General features: G+C 43.8%; 2 protein-coding genes across 3 annotated transcripts; one reads left to right on the top strand and one right to left on the bottom strand.

Moving 5' to 3' along the window:
* Window positions 1-4,053: 4,053 nt before the first annotated feature.
* On the bottom strand, window positions 4,054-7,061 carry LOC101784559. Of its 2 annotated transcripts, none has more exons than XM_004962912.4 (6): window positions 6,904-7,061; window positions 5,885-5,992; window positions 5,607-5,724; window positions 5,343-5,495; window positions 4,393-4,653; window positions 4,054-4,274 (listed from the first exon to the last, which is right to left on the bottom strand). In XM_004962912.4, exons 1-5 carry the CDS (start codon window positions 7,032-7,034, stop codon window positions 4,441-4,443), a joined length of 723 nt encoding a protein of 240 aa, XP_004962969.1. In that variant the 5' UTR covers window positions 7,035-7,061; the 3' UTR covers window positions 4,054-4,274; window positions 4,393-4,440. The 2 variants fall into 2 exon arrangements, with proteins under 2 accessions (XP_004962969.1, XP_012700212.1); XM_012844758.3 differs by having other exon boundaries at window positions 4,439-4,653.
* Window positions 7,062-9,093: 2,032 nt separating this feature from the next.
* On the top strand, window positions 9,094-11,776 carry LOC101784158 (40S ribosomal protein S6). Its single transcript, XM_004962910.3, has 6 exons — window positions 9,094-9,250; window positions 9,401-9,465; window positions 10,425-10,482; window positions 10,566-10,674; window positions 10,770-11,042; window positions 11,290-11,776. Exons 1-6 carry the CDS (start codon window positions 9,245-9,247, stop codon window positions 11,532-11,534), a joined length of 756 nt encoding a protein of 251 aa, XP_004962967.1. The 5' UTR covers window positions 9,094-9,244; the 3' UTR covers window positions 11,535-11,776.
* Window positions 11,777-23,297: the final 11,521 nt, after the last annotated feature.

The following is a 23,297-nucleotide window of genomic DNA, read 5'->3' as shown; positions in this document are numbered from 1 at the left end:
GATAACAATCCACATCTCTGACATGCTCAAAAATCTCCATAGCTGATATTACACCATCTGGCAAAGTAAACTTCATAATTTTTAATTCAGAAATAAGATCATATACCTCAACATCAGATGAACCATCAAAACAAAAAGTTTCTGCAAATTTAGTGCAACATTCTTCAAGTTCATTATCATTTAATGACTTCAAAGTGCTTGAGCTCATCAAAAATTCAAATATATCTTTAAGCACCATAAGTTCTTCAAATCTCTTCTTCAAAGAACCAATCGCCATATCAACCAAAACAAAAAAATATTCAACTTCAAAAGCCTTCTCAGCTTCAAAAATTTCTTCTTGACAATTACTTTCATCAAATTGTTTCTTCCTCGTAGCACGACGTTTTTCTAGAAATGTTGCCTCTACACCCATATATGTTGCAATACCTTTGGCGATGATCAGACTAGAAGAAAATCCCTCATTTCTGTAATTCTCAAAGTATTGCATTATACCTTGTATTTGCTTCAAAGTAGAGTCAATGCACATGGCTGGCGATTGCAACTTCTTGCTCACTTTATTTACAACAAATAAAATATCATGCCAGATAACCATACCAAGTAGAAACTCAAAGCTGCCAAGTGCATCAAATAAATTTTTTGCATCACTTCTATCCTTAGGTTCGATGTTAGAAGCATGATGTAACTCAGACAAAGCAGATCTTAACTCAGTAGCTTGATATCTTATTGCTGTAACACTTTTGATTCGACTCTCCCAATGAGTATTGCACAATGATTTCACAGTTAGACTAGGAACATGTTTAAGCAAAACATTCCACCTTTTTGTAGAACCAGCAAATAATACATATATGCGTTGAACAATTCCAAAAAATGAAACAGTTTTCCCACTGGATTTTGTCATATCACAAAGAGTAAGATTTAGACTATGACACACACATGGCATATACAATGCTCTTGGATTGATATCAAGTAACCATGTTTTTACCCCTTTGTATTTTCCTTTCATATTAGAACCATTGTCATAGCCTTGACCCCTTATGTCGCTAATTTTTAGACCAAAAGACTTCATAGATTCAAGCAATACATTAAAAAACCCCAAACCAGATGTGTCATCCACCTTCAGGAACCCCAAAAAGTACTCCTCAATTTTTATCTTGCCAGCAGACAAATTAACACATCGAACTAATAAAGTCATTTGTTCTTGATGACTGACATCAGGGGTACAATCTAGGATAATGGAGAAATATTTGGCCTCTTTAACAACATTTATGATAGAACTTGTGATATCGGAAGCCAAAAGAGATATCAACTCATTCTGAATTTTATGACTGAGATAATGATAATGAATTTCTTTATTCTGAATGCGCCTAAGGTGGTCTTGCATTACCACGTCAAATTCTGCAATCATCTCAGCACAAGCTAAAAAATTACCATTACTATCATTATAAAGCTGCTTACTGGTTCCTTTGAAAGCCAAATTACGTTTACCAAGAAATTTCACAATGGCTATTATTCTTAACAAAACTTGCCTCAACCGTTCTTTCTCCTTTGTGATTTGCTGCTGCAATTATTTATCAATTGTTTCATTTTTCCGCAGTCTAGCTCTCAAACCATTCCAACTGTTCATGTTACTAATATGCTCGACACTATTTTCATGTTCTCTAAGCTTCTCACTGATATGCCTCCAATTTCTAAACCCATCACCTGCTAAGGAACTACAACTCTTGCTAGTGCTAGACTTGAAGTCTTACAGCAGAAACAAAAAACTTTATCAACATGCTTCGAATAAACTAACCATTTTCTATCATGTACCTCTCCATTGCTCAATTTTCTAGAATAATGAACATATGAAAAATGTCTTGAGGCAGCATCTAGAGGAAATTCGATAGTTTCTTCTCTTATAGGCCCTTTCTCGACTAATATGTCTCTTGCTTTATTATCAAGATTATCCTAATTTCTTGGATCATAAATATCTGAAGTGTAAACTGGTTCCTCGTCAACACTAGCAAACTGTGCATGTGCACCTGATGCATTTACTGTGTTCTCAGAGTCACTTACATTGTTATCATCGACGTTGATGTTAACATTTTCTTCATGATTCCCATTAGTTGCTTCATCCACAACAACTATTGCCAACTCATCTGGGTTCGTCGAAGTGCCCGTATTACTCCCAGGTCTCTGATTACTCTTGAAAAATTTATCCATAGCTCCTCTCTGTGATTCTATCAACTCATCGACACGTCTTTTTCTTTTCCTTTTCTCATTACCAGATTCATATTTTCTAGATGACATGATATCCCACAATGCTGAAACATTATAAATATCCAATAGTTATAAATCAGTTAAAATTAAATAACTTGTGATAGTGAATTAATAATTAATAATATGGAGAATTGGGGAATTAACAATCGAATCACCCAATCACAGAAGAAAGTTGCTCCCAACCGCAAGGTCCACGAGCTAAACCAATCGCCTCAGTTGTGGTCACGAGTGGACAGCAAACAATACGACGGCTCACGAGTGGAGGATAGCAAACAGCACGAGTCACGATTCACTAGACAGCCTTGACGAAAAGCAAACAGGAACAAAGTGAGGACCAGCGGCCAACATGAATAGCACAAGAGCAGATTGGCCTCTGCGGCGCATGTAACAAAAAAAAAAGAATTTGCTGTGACCTGACGAGGCAGCGGCAGCCCTGTGCGGCGGCGGCGGCGACACAGATTAAAAGCTTTGATCTATTAATCACGATTTAGGCAATATAGGTAACCTGCCATCTAGGGTGGGGCCCCTGGGATTTGGGGGCCCAGGGCGGCCGCACACCTGGCCCACCCCCAAGGCACCGGTACTGCCCCAGCCACACCGGAGAAATTGCCATTCCGTCTGGCCGCGCGACACCCCGCCGCCACAGTCCCTAGGGGTGCTGGACTTCTAGCCTCCCGCTCAGGCGATGGCGAGGAGGAGGAGGGGGCAGAGGGAGGGAGTCCAGCGGCGGCACAACTGGGAAGCCCTGTGCCGCCTGCGGGAGAGCGACGCAGGGAAAAAGGAGTATCCGCTCCAGATGACTAAGAGTACATGATAGTTGACAGTAACGCAAAACCAAGAAATTTGCAATCCCTATAGCAAATTCTGGAAGACTTGCAAATTGAATGGCAAATTCTGGTAAAGCATGCGTATTAAGTGTCAAATTTTGAAGTCTCTCTGTAGTGGCATGGTAAGGTGCTGGATAATGAGTGTGGCTGCGTTCAAGAGGGTGTTAATGGGCAGAGGGGTGTAAGATGTGCGGAAGTAGGAGATATGAGGTTGGATGGAGTGCTCGGACAGACAAAAGTTGGAAAGCAGCGAATTCTAAGTTTTGTTCTATTTTGGTAAGAAAAGAGTATATTTTACTAAGACAATTCGCACTATCCACCTAGTCCCCTAGAAAAATTCGGCTCAATTTACTTGTCTCAACTATTTTTACTCCTTAATATAATCCGTCTTTTTTCCTACGTGCAAGTTGAGTTTAAATTCAAATTTAAACTTAGGGTTAATTTGGTAGCAAATGCTCCTAATCTATAAAAATAATAATGAAAAAGGCTTAATATATTTCATGGACGTATATCATTATGTATTTTGTCATTGCATCAAATATGAACTTAAAGACTTGGCTTGTACACCTTGACAAACGACGAATATCATCAGTGGATAGATTGGAGTAACTAAAATGATTTAGAGTAAGCCGGGCCGACACTTTATTAGTGGGTTTAAGTCGATGGGAAGAATTGCTCAAGATGGATAAAACTTTTAGTCAAATTGTCCGTCGGGAGTTTATAGGATGGTATGTTAGCGGAAGGGTTAAAATGTAGGGTTCGTGGAGATAAGAGGCCGCAGGAAACGATCTCGGTCTGGCTCTCTACAATCGTAGCTCCACCGACCACAGTTGTGTTAGCTCAAAAGCATTCTAAATTGTAAATCATTTTAATTTTTTTAGATTCATAGATATTACTATGCACTAGACATACACTATATCTAAATGCATAATAATATTTATGAATAAAAAATTAAAACGACCTACAATTTGAAACGAAGTATATCTGACATGGTAACAGCAGTGCGGAATCGAGTTGAAATTTGTTTCGACAGGCATGATAGCGAAACGAAAATTTTGGGACTCCTGGTGGCAAAGTACTGCCGCATAGGACATCTTTTCTTCTTATCCTTCACTCACCACTAGGCACCAGTACGTAACATTGCATTCTCTTGGAGCGTTGCATTCACTTGGAGCGTCCAGACATGTTCTGCATCATGTTTCACCAAGCAGAAAACCGACAAGTCAAAGGTAACGAATACAGCAGCTGCCTGTGATATTAGTGAAAAACATGTATATGCATAAAAGCTAAACGCAGAATTTAGCACCAGGATTTCATGAAATCTGACTCTCCAACATGTTAACCTACACCACCTTCACTCCTGTGTTGCCTCTGCCTCAGCCTCAGCCTCACCCTCAGCCTCAGCCTCTGCCTCTACACCCTCACCCTCACCCTCACCCTCTGCCTTCGGAGGGGGTGGTGGTAATACCTCCTTCACTATATCCAAAAACTCCTGGACCCGTTTATCTTCGTTGCATGTTTCTCCTCGCTCGTCCCTGTTAAATCGCCTCCCGCATTCTTCTATCATCTGCAGTGGAGGATCAAATCAAATAGGCCAAAAAGGAGAAAAAATCAGAATGATGGTTAAACAATTAACAGATTTCTGTGCTTATTTGCAGATAGTCTGTTCTGACAGTAAACAATAACAGCCAAATTCTGCGGACATCCCAATCAGTTTGATTCCTTGTAACATAAAGCTATCAAGTGTAATCACTGTAGTTACAACTTAAAATGAGCAGTTCCTGGAAGTGTAATAATCAATAATAATAATAACCTAGTAACAACCATTGCCTAAAATTTGACACTTGAACTATTTTTGTCTGCCCATTGTTGCAAGGAAAATTCAAGCTAGAAGATGAACATCTTTCAAAGTCATAGTCATGGATAAAGATAAGATAGAAAACCAACCTACGGACAAGTCAAATTTCTCAAGGATATGAAACAAGTATAACTGTCATACAGTATATTCTTTCAAGCTCATGTCATGTGATTTCAGGGAAAAAACTTTCTTTCCTAAAATGTGCACTATTAAAAGTAATCAAGTTCATTTGCTTCTATATTTAGAAATATGCATAGGCTCCAATACTCTCTTTCTTTCAACAACAATAAACTTTAGCTGACTCCAATAGCTTATTTGGCATTAACCAAGCAATATAGCAAAACTAGAAAAAAGAATCATATGCTCATTATCCATCGGCAAGATAAACACAATAGTACCGCATATGCATCAGCAGCTGAGGATGGTCTCCAGTTGATGACATTTAGCTTATCCGCATCAGCAAGCCTGAAACCCTCACTTCTCTTCACAAATTCATAGATTGATTCCCTTGTCTGGTTGCAAGCAGGGGTTTTTAAGAGGTACTCATACACCTAGTGAGACAATGACAAACTATTAGACCAGTTTAGGCACAAAACAGCATACAAAAACAAGATGAGGCGGTGAAGCATCAGGTACAGAGCAGCAAAAGAGCAAGCAATCACCTTACACTCTGATGCAGCAACAGCCCCCAAGCATCCCATGGGGTCAATTTTGGCTCCTCTTGATCGCAAAAAGTCAAGAACTTCGAAGTTTGTAAGGGACCCTGCATTTTCTTTCAGTCTGCAGAACAACAATGAGCACATGAAGGCTGATAAACAGCACAGGGCATTCAAGATGTCTGCACTCAGGGTCGTTCCGTTTGCATCATTGAGTGGCACAATTGGAGCTCATGACAGGCTGCCCCATGAATCCTTAAGGAAATTGAGAGACGACCACTCACATCTTCATTGCTGCTCCAGTCCAGGGGCCAATGGAAACTCCTTGGCAACTGACAGTGCCCGCACCACGGCTGGATTCACCTTGCTCACTGAAGAAGACGAAGGATAGCCTAGTTGGAAGTTGAAAACACGGACGGATTGGGTTAGCAACGAAGCACGCAGCGTAGCAATCCGGACCTAGAAATTTAACCTACGGTATATGCCTAGCCAAAACTCCAATATGCAATTCGGTAACACAAGTACAAAATTCCCAAACGATTAGGTACACAACACATTAAACTCAACAAATAAGTCTGAAACAAGCATAAATTACAGGATGTATAAATAGTGCAAACAGAATATTTACAATAATAGTGTAGGGATTTGGCTTCCTCATGGCCATGATTCTAGGGGTGGGCGTTCGGATTCGATCTCGGTCTCGACTGAACTAACCGAGCTATTGGAGAACACAGCAAAAAAGCATCACGAAATCAAAGCACCAGACTTGGCAAATCAGCACAGAAAATGACCCAAATTAGCAAGAATCGACACAAATCAGCACGGATGAAACAAATGTCAATATGATGGAATACAAAACAAGGAAAATCTCGGTGCCAAGCTGCATCAGGTGCCGTCAGACGACGGCTGAATCTGAGGGAAAAAGGAGCAGCCCCCATGCCATCCAGTGCTGGCCACCGACTGCGAACAACAGCAATGCGAAGAGCGCGGAGAACGCATAGGCGGCCACCGGCGCCGCCGCTGCAGCAGCCGCCAGTTGCGGCGCGAGCGAGCAAACGGCAGGCCTGGAGCCTGGAGGGGTGGGGAAACGGAGCTTCAATGGATGGATGGATGGATTCCCACGCCGCCTCACCTCACCACCCTCGATCCGCCACCACCGCCGTGCCTACTGCCGCCGCCAGACACTCTGAGCCCTCCCCCGACGACCCCGAACCGGAAACCCTAACCCAGTCACCACCATGCCTCAATCCGAGAGAGCAATGAGGAGCAGGAGCAGGAGGAGGAGGAAGAGGAGGAGGCCCACCTCGTCGCCGGCCGTCTACCACCACCCACCGGAGTTGGGACGAGCACGAAGCGTCGGAGGAGGAGAGAGGAGCGAGCTGTTGACCACGGACGGGACGGAGAAGGGGCGGCCGGCAGGGGAGGGACTTGCATACATTAAAGGGAAATGTGGAAAGGGGTTTTCGTTGGGACCGTAGTTTCTCAATTTTTGATGGTAGGAGGGAGCAAATTGCAAAAACACAGGCGAACGCATCATCGGAGGGCTCGTGTGATCGATGATTTTGTTTTTTTTTTCCCCGGAAGAATTAGATGGAGCCTCGTGTAATGACGAGTATTTCGCTAGTTCACCGAACTCTCTCTCTGGTACTGTGGTACAGTTACAGCTAGTTGACGGGCCATGATGATGCATGCCGGCCTTGCCGGATTTGGCAGCTGCCAGCTGGGCGGAACTAGGGGGTATTCCTGGTATTCCCAGAAATACCCAACTTATTTTGTCAAAGAGCAAGTATATATAAAGTATGGAGACATACATAGTTTTAGGCTTAATTCTGTTGTTTGTAAGTTAGTTAGCAGACTATCCAGCCCATCGCTTCTTAGAGTAGGTTTGGTTGCTCGTGTCATTTGATTCGTGTACAACTCATTCAGGATGAAGTCATCCTACTTAATATATTATTCTACTAACAAGAGTAAACTATATGGTACAAACAAATTGGTTGAACCACACCATTCAGGATCATCATATATGCATCATGTTACATACAACCAAACACATATTTAGTGTCCTAGTTACTGGTGTCACGCTCAGGCTTTATCTCCTTAACTTCTCAAATCCAAAGTTTGGGCTAGGCACCACATAGATGCCAAGAGGTGGTGTGTTCAGGAACAGATCAAACTAGGTGGGTAGATAGGAGCTCAGGCCCAAGGACCCAAACCTGCTGTGCTGAATTTTTTTTTCATATTTCAAGTCCAAAATCTGTAGTATTATTGAACTATTTTTTCTAAGTTAATATGATGTCTATGCGTATGTAAATCATTTGCACTAGAATTTATGTTGTTGTATATATTTTTGTGTTTACATATTTTATGGTGGGAATACCCAACTTCAGAATCCGGCAGCCTGATGCCCTTGTCCCGCCCGCCTGCAGTCCTGCACGTCGCCCTTGCACTTACCTTTAATTACGCGCGGGCACGGCGATGATGGTGTAGAAAAGAGAAACAAACCTCAAACCTTTCAACTGACGCACAGCAGCTGGCTGGAACGGGAAAATCATTGGTCAGCAACAAGATCTTGCCCCGTGACGTGATGAGAAAGAGCATACGCATTGCAAGTGCTGGCTGCTTGTTTTTCCAGGGTTCCTTCGTTACCGCTCTTACTCTTACTGGCCAGCATCGCCATCAGCTTTGCCTTTCAACCAGCGCTAGTCCTAGTCTTTTCGCTGTCTTAGGGGGTATTTGGATATAAGGTGTTAAACTTTAACAGTGTCACATCGGATGTTCGGATGCTAATTAGAAGAACTAAACATGAGCTAATTATAAAACTAATTGCAGAACCCTGTGCTAATTCGTGAGACAAATCTATTAAGCCTAATTAATCCATCATTAGCAATGGTTACTGTAGCACCACATTGTCAAATCATGGACTAATTAGGCTTAATAGATTCGTCTCGCGAGTTACACTCCATCTGTGCAATTAGTTTTGTAATTAGCCTATATTTAATACTCCTAATTAGCATCAAACATCCGATGTGACGGGTGTTAAACTTTTAACACGTTGTTGCCAAACAGGCCCTTATTATGCTAAGTACTACTACTACTTTTCTTGTGAGATAATAAAGTAGCACTAGTACTTTTTATACCACGTATTAATTAGGAGCACAGGTACAAAGCGGCAATTTTATTTTATTTTGGGTCAAGTGCAACTTGCTAAGGTGGAAATTAACTTTCCATTATCTAAAAAAAACAATAATAGTACACTATTTTGAGTGAGAGGATACAACACAGTACAGATTGCCAGCTTCTAGTGTCAAGGCCCAGAACCGGTCCTATCAAAAAAAAAGGCCGGGACCCGGTTTCAGGAAAAAAAAAACAACTTGACACACAACACACACGCACACAAAACGGAAAGCGCATGCAGGCCCGCTGATGCAGCCCAACATATCTTCCAGCAAAGAGGCAGCCACGGACGGCCCAGATCGAGCCCCGCGCCCACTCGCTGCCCACCCTGTATAAAAATAGCCCATCCCTCCCCGCTGCCCCTCTCGCCCAAAGCCCTAGCCCTCGCGCCGCCGCCGCCCGCAGCCGCCGCCACCGCCACCAGCGCTCGAGGTGCTGGTCACCCGGCAGCGCGCCTCCGCGACGCCACCATGAAGGTAACGCCCGCGCCTCGCCCTCCCCTCCGTCCCTGCGTGAATCGTGAATAGAATCCCCGTCGTCGCCTCGATTCGTGGCTGCCTGATTTCTGATCTCTGATTCGTGTGTTTCCCCCCCTTCCCCTTGTGTTTTGGTTGCGTTGCTTGCAGTTCAACATCGCGAACCCGACCACCGGGTGCCAGAAGAAGCTCGAGATCGATGACGACCAGAAGCTGTGAGTACCCCCCATTCCTCTTCCTACCTCATTACTAACGCTACTTCCGTGGCCGCCGGCCGCCGGCCGCGTTCGTCGTTTCCATTAGTTAGATCCGTGGGAGTCGGTGCCTCTTGGTATGATCTGCCGTGCACTGTTCTTGGCGGCTCGGTGCCGGAGCCACAGTTTTCTATTAGCAATCGCCTGTTGGCTCCCCTGGCCTTGGGCATCCGGTAGTTAGTGTCTGGAAGAGTAGCTGCTTATTGCGTAACGTTATCCGACATGAAGATTATTCTGCTTGCTAGACCGGCGTGCCAGTGCTACGCACTACCTTCACAGTTGAAGGTTTAGAATAATGTCCTGTTGGAAGTCCATTGTTGGGCTAGGGAACGGCAATTGAATCTACTGTTTTTAAGGTTGTTCAAAATTTTGAAATTTTAACATTCTAAGTTTATTGGTTCTGTGTTGGAGCAGGCTGTTGTTTTTCCAGAATGTTTATAGTAGTCTGTACCTCATTGTAGGGTTTACGGGAAGCTGTGTAGTAAATAGTGGTGGATTGCTGGATTGAATCTTTATTGTTTGTTTTCCATGCAACCCTTCTGTGATGATTGTTTTATAACTCTGCAAGTCCTTGGTGGATTATAGAGAAATGTTATGGTATCATCAAGGAGATGAAAACTGCTGTTTTAACTGTTCATTTGTAGTAATGGCAACGTTTGTTTAGGAAAGTGATTGTTTCGTCTCAAAGAAACAACTCAAGTACATTCTCAAAATCAATGTGGCAGCACACCAGGGGAATGTTGTCTGATTATTATTGAAATAATGTGATAACATTTCTTGTGTACCCTGTAAATTGACTTAATTTTGTCCTTGGGTTGTGAATATTTTGCATATGATATTCCTTCCAACTGTGATTATGTAGTTGTATACTGTATGTAACATTACCTGCTTATTAGCTAATGCCTTTTTATCAACTATAGGCGTGCCTTCTTTGACAAAAGGATCTCCCAGGAGGTTCTTGGTGATGCTCTTGGCGAGGTAAACCACTGACTATTTATTTCTTGATAGTTGCAATCCCAGTGCCTAGATGTGTACATTTCTAACATTTCTTGTTACTGCAGGAATTCAAGGGCTATGTCTTCAAGATCATGGGAGGCTGTGACAAGCAAGGTTTCCCGATGAAGCAAGGAGTGTTGACTTCTGGGCGTGTCCGCCTTCTGCTCCACAGGGGTATGGGACTTCTGCTTTTGCTTCCAGACTTGAGATACGGTTATTTTCCGTCCTTGCACCTGTTCTTATCTGAGGCATTTGTATGGTTTCTGTAGGCACTCCATGCTTCCGTGGGTATGGCAGGCGTGATGGTGAGCGTAGGAGGAAGTCGGTCCGTGGTTGCATTGTCAGCCAAGACCTGTCTGTTATCAACCTGGTGATTGTAAAGAAGGGTGAGAATGATCTTCCCGGCCTGACCGACACTGAGAAGCCCAGGATGAGGGGACCCAAGAGGGCATCCAAGATCAGGAAGCTCTTCAACCTTACCAAGGATGATGATGTCCGCAAGTATGTCAACACATACCGCAGGACATTCACTACCAAGAATGGTGAGTCAATTCTTTGCTTGGCACTTTGCTCCATTGGTTAGTCTTGCTTGGTCCCCAACACATCTAGATGTCTGTTGCAATGCTCACTGCTGTACAATTTTCTCTTGAATCAAGATGTACAATTGTGTTGTGGTCCTTGCCTGTCCTGACTGTTAATGTTGAGATGGATTTTATTCTGACTAGAGCTTTGCTATTGATATTGTATCATTACAACTTTCATGTTACCTGATGGTTACTTGTGCTACAGGCAAGAAGGTTAGCAAGGCCCCCAAGATCCAGCGTCTTGTTACCCCTCAGGTCATCCAGAGGAAGCGCGCCAGGATTGCGGAGAAGAAGAAGAGGATCGCCAAGAAGCAGGCTGACGCTGCTGAGTACCAGAAGCTGCTGGCCCAGAGGCTCAAGGAGCAGAGGGAACGCCGAAGCGAGAGCCTGGCCAAGAGGAGGTCCAAGCTCTCTACTGCTGCGAAGGCCTCAGCTGCCACATCCGCTTAAGGACTGTCCAGATGCTTTTGAGTTCTTTTATGAAGGCCCCTACCTATCTAAGAACAATGTTATAGCTGAAGAACCCCCTGCGCTATGTTTGCAATGTTCGGAACCTCCACTTTCTAGCTTCATCGGTGCAATTTTGCGTGGACATGATGCAGGCTTGTCGAAATATTTCTGGAACCTGAGATTTGTTACGATGTTATTGTGTTTCTCCCTGACAAATATGAATATTTAAACTCATGCAGGTCGACCCCGGTCCTGAACAAAGAATTCTATTTGGTTCAATTGAGCTCCTACATTCATCCAAATATGCAATGATCTTTTAACCTTTTTAACATGCTAACAAAAGTTAGAAATGAACTGATAACATGCTCACACATGCGAATTGATGAATTTGCGTTTGTCCAAGCAATCCCGAAGAGTTCTTGCAATTTCGTCCAATGCAGCACACTTACACATATACTATATTATGCATCTAAAAATGTCAAAACGAATATTATTTTGAAATAAAAATGTCAAAACGAATATTATTTTGGAACGGAGGTACAATGGAGGGAGTGTTGTCTAAAGTTATTTTGTACAATGGAGGGAGTGTTGTCTAAAGTTATCAAAATACCCCTAGTTATGCTGATGTGTCAAGTGCAATGCCATTTCAGAGACTTTATATTGGCTAAATCATACAAGCAAAGCAAACTTCTTTTAAATTCTTCAATTTTAACTCGTATAACCAATCTTCACGATGGCAATATTATATCAGTAACTGTAGAGGGTATTTTGAGCAATAACATTAGTGTGGAAAAGTGACCGTCATCTAAGTGTATAACCAATTTATTTACAATGGCAAAAGGAAAATGGAAGGAAACACCAACTCGGATTAAGGGAGACGATGAAACTAAGCTGAACATGACACCTACCTTAGGGAAGATCCCAGCCCTAATGGAGCCAACCTAGATATTTTAATACAAGACTCTAAGCTGTCAAGAGAGCCTAGCACCATCTCAGAGTAAAATACATGGAAGCTCCCTCCCATATAGCCTGAACATATAATCAGAGAGATGTAGCACAGTAGGAATGCGCGGAATACCTCTAACTCCATGCACCCAACATCAAAGGCAAGCATTAGTACCCGCCACTAATAAGATCCTTGATTAAGTAGTCACTGAGGATGGTGCATACATAAAGATAATAAAGAGAGAGAAAAAGGACGATAGCAACTAACAGGCCGATGCAAGAGGGTGGATGAAGGAAGGAATCATAGCAGGGAGCAAGAGAAAACCACCAACCCCAAAATGGAACGGTGGTAAACACAAAGAGAATGCAAATTGCTAATTAAAATCTCATAGTACATGACCACTTCTATTAACCCTGCGTCATGACCATTCCGATACGATCTAGATTCCTGCAACTCGCGCGGGGAACACCATAAAACCCTAATTACAAGTATGTTATCTTTCTTCGATATGCTACCACACAAATTCAATCGATACATGACTACCAGTCTAATGCTTCTAAACCAATGTTGTAGATAGCCCGCTATAGCGCTACTATAGCTTTTTGAGACAGATGCTGCGACGATATTGCAAATATTACCGCTAACTTTGCTAAAGCGTGAAATATATAGCCCCGCTAAATTCAATAGCCTAGCACCGCTAACACCGTTATGGTTGAGCTACGAACTTATATACTTGTGATTTATGAACTACAAGTTATGATTTATGACTTATCTTGTGAGTTGTGACTTATTTGCTTATGTTTGCACTTATGCCTGCATATACTTATGAAATATGAGCTGAAATTCATGAAATTAATAATGTTTAGATTCAAATCTTGCTAGTTTTTTTTGCATACCGCTAAAGGTCATAGCTTCCGCTATAGCTGCGCTATAATATCTATAACTTTTTCAGGAGCATTTCGCTAAATTATATAACCAGCTATTTGCAACATTGTTCTAAACTAACGAGATGCAAGACTAAACTTTTGAATTCGTGCATCTAATTGGGAGTTAACGAGAAACAAGCTGTCTAGCTGCTAGACACCACTAGGCAGTAGCAGGCACGCCACACCACGTGACCGCAGCCATCCCTTGCCGCCCAAACGTAACCACCACATGCCCCTGCGACCTGATGGCCACTAAAACCCTCTCCTCCCCTCCCTCCTCCATCCAGGCTCCAGCGAGCTCCTCCGGCTCGCTCGCCACCAGCAGCAAAAAGCCCACGGAAACCGCCGGAAAGGACCCGGCGCCTCAGCTCCCCCACTACCTCAGGCTCCCCCCGGGCGTCGCCCCGTTCCGCTTGTCCCCCTGCACAAAAAAGCTTACACCCCTCGCTATTCTATTGCCCACTCGCCGGAACGGGACAAGGCCTAACGCAGGAGCAAAAGCTTACACAGCTCACCTAACCCCTGGATCAAACACTAGTTAATGGATTATCCCTAAAAAAGGTGGCCTCCAGGACATGGGCTCCGCTGGCGACTGTCTCTGGAGGCTCTTTTTAAGGCGCCCTCTGTGTGTGTTGTGGTGATTGGGAAATCATGAGGAGGGAAACTAGGTTTCAAGAGATGTTGAGAGTGGAAGGGGAGATGAGGGGGGCAGGGTGTCTGGAATGGAGGCTGATCCAAGATCCTCGGGTGCGACAGCATTAGGAAAGCCACCTTTCGGTTTCGTGGTTGCTACCGGGGATCTCGGACCAGGCTTCATTCCTCACACAGTGCTCCTGGTTGAGCCAGAAAAAATCGTGCCCTTCCGGGCATTTGCAAATAATGGTTTTGTGCTTTTTTGCGGAATGTTTCCCCTTTCTTAACCATGAGTTTCTATACTCTGAGCTATGTGTACTATCTTTTTCGAGTTTCTTTTCAGCTTAGTTTTTCCTGTTTTGGAAGAATACCACAAACGTTGTGATAGACGTTTCAAATTTTTTCTTTGCATAATTCATTAGATCATCTTAAATTATGAGGAACCATCTGCCTGAGCTTTGCAAAAATGTAATGAACTCTGCTTATTCTTGTCTGATGCCTTGCAGCATTTCCACACTGACTGGTCTCAACTCCAACGTCCAGGCATCAGAAGAACATTGTTATTACTCATTCACCTTGGTTTTGTTTTGTAACAATTCATTTTTGTTTCATCTGTACTCTTAATATTTCTCTAGTTCTTGCTGCAAAACTATGCGAACTACCAGGTTAAGTAAATTCAAGTTATCCCTGAAGTGCACAATTCTGCAGGGGCATAGTGTTTAATTTGGCAGCTCACCTAGCTAGCTGCCATGCGCATGGTCTCTTTCAGAGTGCAGTAGTCCTTCAGGTGTTGGATTCATCAGAACAAGTTTCAGCCTCTGACTGGAGCTCCTTGGAGATGTCTGTAGACTGGACTGGGTAGACTTGGCTGAGGAATTCTTGTACATATCGTTAAGTCTGGTCCATGAATGTTTTGATTTGGTACGGTGACTTGAATCGCTGTACTTCTAGACTTCTAGTTCTCGAAGCTTTCTGACCTTAGTTACCTGCTGTCCAGCCACACAATGGCCCAATGTGTCAATTCCATGTATAAACTCGATTTTTTTAGCTGCTGCATAAGTCAAAAGTCCAAACACTCCTCCAGTTGGTCAGATGTCGACATTAACATGGCTTGTGTTTCCTTTCAATGTGCAATTAGCCAATTACAACACCACTGCGCATTTCCAATTCCAATTTGACGCGATTTTCCATCTGTACATCTCGTGAGATAGAATACGATAAAGAGAACATTAAAGGTCTTTTTTCCAGGAATAAGTTTTTTTTAGAACATACATATTGAAAAAGAAAAAAAAACATAGCTAGACTATTCAGGTCCTGAGCGGGGCGCACTCGTAGCGTTATATTCAGATGTTCATTTCAGCTTCTTTTATGGTGGCTCCAAACTTATTTTGAACAGGGTATCTATCAAGAGAAACTTGAGTTTTTCTATTGAGGCAATTCATATCGTGGAGCATCATCATAAGTTCCAAACTTAGAAACTATCATTGTCTTGCTAAATTTCAATAAAGTGTGCACCCATTCTAATTATGAGAATGATGTGGTGGCTCCACTAGCCAACTAACCCCTAAAGAAGTAAAGATATGCATACCTCTGTGAAGTGTCATGTCAACCACAAATGTGAGATTAACCTCTGTCTAAAGTAAAGCATCAATCCTTCCTTCCTGATCTTCTAGGCTGATTCTTTGGCACCTTTTTTTGAGCTTCTGAAGTCATCCTATACGTACCTAGAGACTTCCACAAAGTCATTCTATTAGTAAGTAGTTGTGGAAAACAGAGGCAAACCGGTTGCAGCTAAAGAGACCAAGTAAAACTACACGAGCTGACAATGGAAATGTATCCTCAGAACAATACATCACACCGACGATGATTGGCCCACGCGAGCCCTTGCAGTGTTTTAATTAAAAATAAATAAAAGTGGGGCTCAGAAAATTGCTCAGTTTGCTTGGATTCTTTTTTTTTATTTGTATTCCATTTGGCACAAGTACAGATCACTTACAGCATACCACCAATTTTGCTGCCCGTAAAACTGTTTGCAACTCACACGCTAGTGTTTTTAATTCCGTTATAAAATACTCTCATGTTCCTTTTCATTTAATATTTTAGAACACATATAGTAAACTTTCTAAAATTTGACTAGTAATATTTTTAGAACTAAGTATATTATTAGCTATACGACAGCTGTATCGTCATATATATCACTACTTTTGCTATTATTAAATGTAAATTCATGATATAGAAGATTAATATTGTACCTGCAAAAAGAAGATTACTATTCAACTGGACGAATGTTTTTTTGCAAATAAAATAAATGCAATATTCAAGCCACATCCCAAAGCTACTAAATAAATCAGTAACATCTACTAATAAACAAGAATTGAGAGAGAGGATACCACACGACAATAAATCCAGTAGCAGATTGTACATACTACTTGCATTGCACTTTCAGAACCCAGAAGTAGCAAATTAGTTTGCATTCACATGATACAAGAATAGATACAAATGTAAATGTTATATTTACACAGTGAACTGTAGGTTTAGTGAAAAATGACATAGTTAAAACTTAGGCAAGCATCGCAATTTGCAATATTATTTTGGCATATGAATACATACACAACCTGTGACTACTAATTATCTATGTACTAATAATGATGAATGCCTTTTCTTTTAAACTAGCTTAGTGTTCATGAATTGATACTGGAATACACCTTTATTGATAAACTAGAACTATACGCCTTAGCCTGATCGCTACAGACAGTGCCGGTCCTAAGGTTTTGAGGGCCCACTGGCGAACTCGTCGCGAGGCCCTCTAAACTATATATAAATCTTATAATATATATAAGCGTTAATTTTTCTTACAAGGCGAAAACAAATCCAATGATATATTTTTAATTTAACATGTTTGAAAATTAAAATGATTACCTTAAGAAAAAATAGAACTCCATAATATCCATTGCTTCTCATAGAAAGATAGTTCTTCGGGCATTTCTTGTTGCAAAATCATCAAGGACGGTATTGAGATCAATAGTGTCCAAGATATCCCTCTCGATGGTGCACATAGCCAAACCATTTAACCTTTCTTGTGACATAGTTGATCTCAAATAGTTCTTTAACAACTTCAATTTTGAGAAACTTCTTTCAGCCGAAGCTACAGTCACAGGTACAGTTAAGAGGATTCGATAGGCAACTGAAATATTTGGATAGCAATCTGCAGCTACAACAACCTCCAGAATATCAAGTGCTGATATCAAAGAATCTGGCAAAGTCACTTGTAGCACCTTTAATTCTGAAAAAAAAATTATTGATCTCAACATCGGATGAGTTATCCTGAGAAAATGTTTCCACAAAATTCTTGCAGTGCAGCCAAAGATCAGCCTCATCCAAGGATTTCAAATTTTTTGAGTTGAACAAGAATCTAAAAATGTTATCAAATTTTTTCATCTGCTCAAATCTACTTGTCAATGAAGCAATTGCAGCATCAATCATAACATTGAAGTACTCTACTCTAAATGATCGTTGTAAATCATAACATTGAAGTACTCTACTCTAAATGAGTCCACAACAGATCGTTGTATTTCCTCATCTTGGTCATCTTGTTCATCAAAATGTTTCTTTCTCTTTCCTTGACGTTTTGTACGAAATTTTGGCTCTATATCCATTTCAGATGCAATGTTTTTTGTTGTACTCATACTAGAAGTGAAACCTTCATCTCTATACTTTTTAAAATATGATATGACACCTTCAATATGTTTGAGAGTATCATCTATACTCACAATTTTAGATTGCAACTTCTTGCTCACCTTATTTATAGAGAATAAAATATCGTGCCAAATAACCAAACCAACTAAAAATTCAAAATTCTCTAGTGCACTCACCAAAGATTGACATTCACTAACTACCATTGGATCATCAGTTGAAGCCTTCTCTAGCACTATTAAAGCTAATCATATTTGAGGAGTTTGGAATCTGATAGCTTGAACACTTTTTATTCGGCTTTCCCAGCATGTATTAGACCATGACTTAACTGTCAATCCTGGGACATTGTCCACCAAAATCTTCCACCTTTTGGTAGATTTTGCAAACAATGTGTATATACGTTGGATGAGACAAAAAAAGAAATAGCTTGCCTGTAAGATTTAACAAAAAGTAAGTTTGAAACTTTTTCCGAATTACGGCATATTATATGAAAACAATGTATAATAGAAATAATAGTTTACCTGCAAGATTTTCCCATATCACAAAGAGTAAGATTCAGGCTATGACATACACATGGCATATATAGTGCTCTTCGATTAATTTCAAGCGAGCGCTTCTAAACACCTTGGTGAGGACCCTTCATATTTGAACCATTATCATAGTCTTGTCTTCTCACATCATCAATATTCAAATCAAAAGAGGCTAATACATTCTTTAATTCATTAAAAAGACCCAATCCTGATGTGTCATCTACCTTCAAGAACTCTAGAAAGAACTCTTCTACCCTTGGAACATTCCTCGACATATTGACGCACCGAATAATTAGAGTCATTTGGTCTTCATGGCTCACATCTGGAGTACAATCTAAAATCACAGAAAAATACTTGACCTCCTTGATAATCTTTAGTATAGTTTCTTTCACACAATCTGCAAGAAGAGAAATCATTTCATTCTGAATTTTATGCCCAAGATAGTGATGATGAATCTCATTATTTTGAATCTGCCTAATATGGTCTTGCATCACGGGATCAAATTCACCCATCATTTCAACTATGCCCAAAAAGTTACCATTGATATCTTGATATAGTTTCTAAATTTTTTCCTTGAAAAGCCAAATTATGTTTAGCAAGAAACTTGACAGCAGAAATAATTCTTACTAAAACTTGTCTCCAACGCTCTTTCTCCTTTGCAATTTCCCGTTGCAAAATCATCATCAATTATTTTATTTTTGCTCAACCTTAGTCTAAGTTCATTCCAAGTATTCATATTTATTATATGCTCAACACTATTATCATGTTGCTTGAGTCTAAGACTAAAATATTTCCAGTCCCTCAATCCATCATGCGCTAGTAAACTTTTGCTCTGACTTGATTTGAACAATTTGCAGCAAAAACAAAAAACTTTATCCACATGTTTAGAGTAAACCAACCATTTTCTATCAACCACCGCACCATTGCTTAACTTTCTGGAGTAGTAAGCATATGAAAAATATCTATTAAGGGAACTCAAGATTCAATTCTCTCACCGGCCCCTTTTCAATCAATATATCTCTACCCTTATTATCAAGTTTTCCCCAAGTTCTAGGATCAAATACATCATGAATAGAAGCTTCTTGCACATCATCGATTGAATTTTTAGGTTGAGAGGAAGGCTGTAAATTTTCATTCTCTATAGCATCATCAATGTCATCAACTTGTTCACTTAAATTATCATTAACTTGTTGCTGCCCTTGTTCTTCAATATCAAGTGCATCTACAGGATTATCATCAGGCACAACACTGCTTGAAGCTGAAAAAAACTTATGCATAGCACCTTTTTGAGATTCAATAAATTGATCTTCTACTCTTTTCCGTTTTCTTTTCTGAGCCCCCGACAAATGTTTCTTAGGTAACATACTAAGATTCTAACACGTAAATTGGAAGAAAAACATGACTATATGAGTACCAAGTACTAGAAGTCCGAAGTAATTAATTTAGATTAAAAAATGATCAAGGAAAAAAATACCTAGAGCTTGATCGCTGCCTTGCCGTGCGCGGTGCCGTGAGTCCAAGATGATGAGCCGCAGTGTCGCACGCGCACGGTGACACAAACTCTCCAGTCGGTAGTCGCACTGCGGCGGGCGATTCACAATTTCGCCTTCCACCGGGGGCGCACGCGTGACTGTCCGTCTGTCCCGTAGGCGGTAGGTTTCGCAAAGCCTAAAGCCTAAAGGCCTAAAGGACCTCTAACTCTGACCGTCTGGTCTAAAGGGCCTCTGACTCTGGGTCTCGATCCTCTTTTTCTCTATCCGTCTGATATCTGTCGCAGGCTTAAAGGGCAAAGGTTCGACCAGGGTCCACTGGGTCTCTACTCTCTCTCAATCTGTACTCTGTAATGAGCATTATCTCACAGTCTAAAGGCCCACCGATGTTGTATACTACCTCGAGTTGTGGGCCTGGGCCCCTCCCTCCCGTGGGCCCTAGGCCATCGCACCCGGTGCACCCTTGCAGGGCTGACACTGGACAGGGTTAAAGTTTAGCTCCTGTCTGCCAAACACCCCCTAATTCTGTTAGAATACACGGTTGAGATGGCTCTTCACCATCAGTTCCTCCCGACCCGCCCGTCCCCGACCCTTCTCTCCTCTTGCCCGTCCCCAACCCCGCCCCTCTCCCTCGTTGTTTCTCTCCTCTGTTCCCTCCCTAAATCCTAGATCCACAGCAGGCGGAGGCGGTCACTGGCCACACCTGTGGGCGGCGCGTGATTGCCTACGGGTTGCTGCCTGGCTCGCTGCGTGGTCTGCCACGCGGCGCCCCGTTCGGCGGCGAGGCGGAGGCGTGCCGCGATGAGGCAGCTGCGCTGGGGCTCAATATGATGGCCGTTGCGGCCATCCTCATCTTTGGCGTAGGGGGCGTCGCCACCCCCTTCCTCGGCCGCCGCTGGTGCGGGCGCGGCAGCGGCCTGCTCGTGCTCGCCAAGGCGTTCGCGGCGGGGGTGATCCTCGCCACGGGGTTCGTGCACGTGCTGCCCGACGTCGACGAGGCGCTCACGGACTGCCGCCTCCCCGCCGTGCCCTGGCGGAAGTTCCTGTTCCCGGGGTTTGTTGCCATGCTCGCCACGCTCGGGACGCTTCTCGTTGACTTCGTTGGCACGCACATGTACGAGGGGAAGCACCGCAGTGAGGAGGACCAGGAGGCCACCGCGCACATGTACGGGCCGGGAGGAACTACCGGTGAAGAGCCGTGTCAACCGCGTGTACTCAGAGGAGGAGGGTTGTAATGATCGACCCCTAACCTTTCCCAGTTAGGTTTAATCTCAGCCCTTAACCTCAGTCAGTTGTTCTGTTGACCGCACCTAAGTGCTCAGTCTTCCGCCAGTCCCGACCCCTGAGATCCGACCCCTACCGCTTCGTTTCTTTCCCGACCCTGGCGAGTTCAGCCCTCCGTCGGATCCTGCTGATCTTCCTCACCCGTCCGATCTTTTTCCCCCGGTGGACCCGTGAGATCTTTTCCAGATCCCCCGCACCGGCCGCACTCGAGTTGCATGGCCGCCTCAGAGCTTTCCTACCGCGTGGTTCGTCTTCTCCGACGCCATCGCCCAGTTTTGTCTCTGGCGAGGAACAGAGTTGGGTCCCGCGCCCTTTTCCCCAATGGCAGCGGAAGCCCTCTGCACCCCTTTCTGCAGACCCTCGTCTCCCGCGCCCATCATCGCGATACCAGATCCCGGCCCCGGAGACCGATGTCGCCCGTCTTTTCCGTCCCTTCCAGCAACAGTTGCGCCGCCCGGTCATCGCTACACGACGATTCCCCCACCGCCAACCCCGACCGCGGCCGCGACAGTCCCTTTCCCGCTCTGTCAGAAGCTGCCCGACAATCTGTTGTTCCGCGCTCTCCCCCGCGCCGCGTCCGCTTGTTCTCCCACCTGTGCGCCCTTGATTCTAGCGCCGTTTAACTGGCCGCTTCTATCACTTCTTCCGCACGACGACGCCCGCTCTCCGCCAAATCCCAACCACCGGTCTACCCGCGCCTACGCCGCCGTGACGAAGTAGCGCAATGATCGCTGGCGTCACCCCCGGAGTTCTGCAGCACCGCCCGGTTTGCTCAATCGCCGCCACGGCAGAGCACTCCATTGCTTCTCCCCGGCCTTCGCGCCGCTCCCCTTCTCTCTCTCCGCGACGTTCCCGTTCCTCTGCTCTAGCAGCTATAAAAGGAATGCCCCCGTCGCCGGAGTTCCCTCCGCCTTCGTTGCCCTTAGTTTCCTCTAGCTCCCTGCTCAAGCTTCTAGCGCCACCCACCCAGTTCTTGAAAAGTTCATCTCCCAGTTCCTTCTCAGTTCATCCAAGTCACCAGCAGCGTGCTCCTTGTGCTGCGTAGAGCTCTCTTGTGATCCGCAAGAAGCAGCGCCGCCGCCGGAGTATCGCCAATCTTAGTCCCTGATCGAAGCTTTAGTTCCGCGCCCAAGTCTGCCTCTTCCCGACCCCAAGCTTTCCTTTCAGGAAGAAGGTGAGTGCCGACCCTAAGTCCGCCTCGACCGACCCCTCCTATCCGCCCGACCCCAGTTCCGTCTCGTCCGACCCTGTCTGTTCGCCGAGCCTTGTCCGCCTCGCCCGAGGGCTTGGCTGTGATCTTTTTCTTCAACTTGAGGGTGTAAGTGTAAAACGTGGGAACCCTTCAGCGCTTCCGTCTGAGGATCCCAGTTATCACATCCTCTAGTTCAAGGATCAGACCACTAGCTTCCTTCCTGCCCTTACCTCATGATCATCATCAGCTCTCTCAAACAGCCTTAACCTCCTGCTCCTTGTCGCGAGTTTCTGGGCTCAGGAGAGCCCGTGTTGCTGTCGACTTAAACGTTTAAGCTAACCCCTGCATTGCATTCGTGTAGAGTTGCATCTCGCTGACGGCTTCTACGAGCTGCACCCGGCGCCCGAAGAAGAAGCTGTAGCCGAGTTCCTGCCCGCTGAAGTCGAAGCCGCCCCCGAAGTCGAGCAGTTTCCGCCCTCTTTGTTTGCAGGCAAGCCCCGGTTGCATGAAAATCCTACGTATTTTTGCCAAACTTGCACATGCCTTCCGAATAGCATGTTTGTGCATTTACGTTTAGGAGTTGTGTGAAACCCTAGATACATGACTTAGTAACCCTTGATATGAGCACTAGCTGTTGGACCGAGTAGCTGCATTGCTTAAATAGGAGACGGTAAAAGCCGAGTGATCTCCTGTCACTCGCGAGTTGTAGGAGTTGCATGTTTACTCTCCTGTTACAACTATAAGGACGGTGGACGGGGCAGGGTTGGTAACACTTTGGTGGTCGGATGGTCGCCCCGTCTGTCTATGAAAACTTGCTAAGGCCCGACAGTGGTGGTGTTCGTGATCAAGTGTTTGAAAGTACTAGCCTCATACTTAGTATGGGATGAGGAAGCCTAGTACCTGATTGAACCTAGACGTGAGTGGTCGCCCCATTGTTCTTGGAATGGAGTTTCCCCTGCTGGTTGTCGCACGTGGTGGCAAAGTGTGGTCACAGAACGGCAGGGACCGGGTCTGTGGAACCTTGCACCAAAGGAAATGGGCCCGACACGGGTTAGGGGATCGATGGGGA

Source organism: Setaria italica, chromosome III (genome assembly GCF_000263155.2).
Source record: "Setaria italica strain Yugu1 chromosome III, Setaria_italica_v2.0, whole genome shotgun sequence".
Taxonomy (NCBI): Eukaryota; Viridiplantae; Streptophyta; class Magnoliopsida; order Poales; family Poaceae; genus Setaria; species Setaria italica.
The sequence above is the reverse complement of the archived record's forward strand: the minus strand, read 5'-3'. Positions and strand labels throughout refer to the sequence as shown.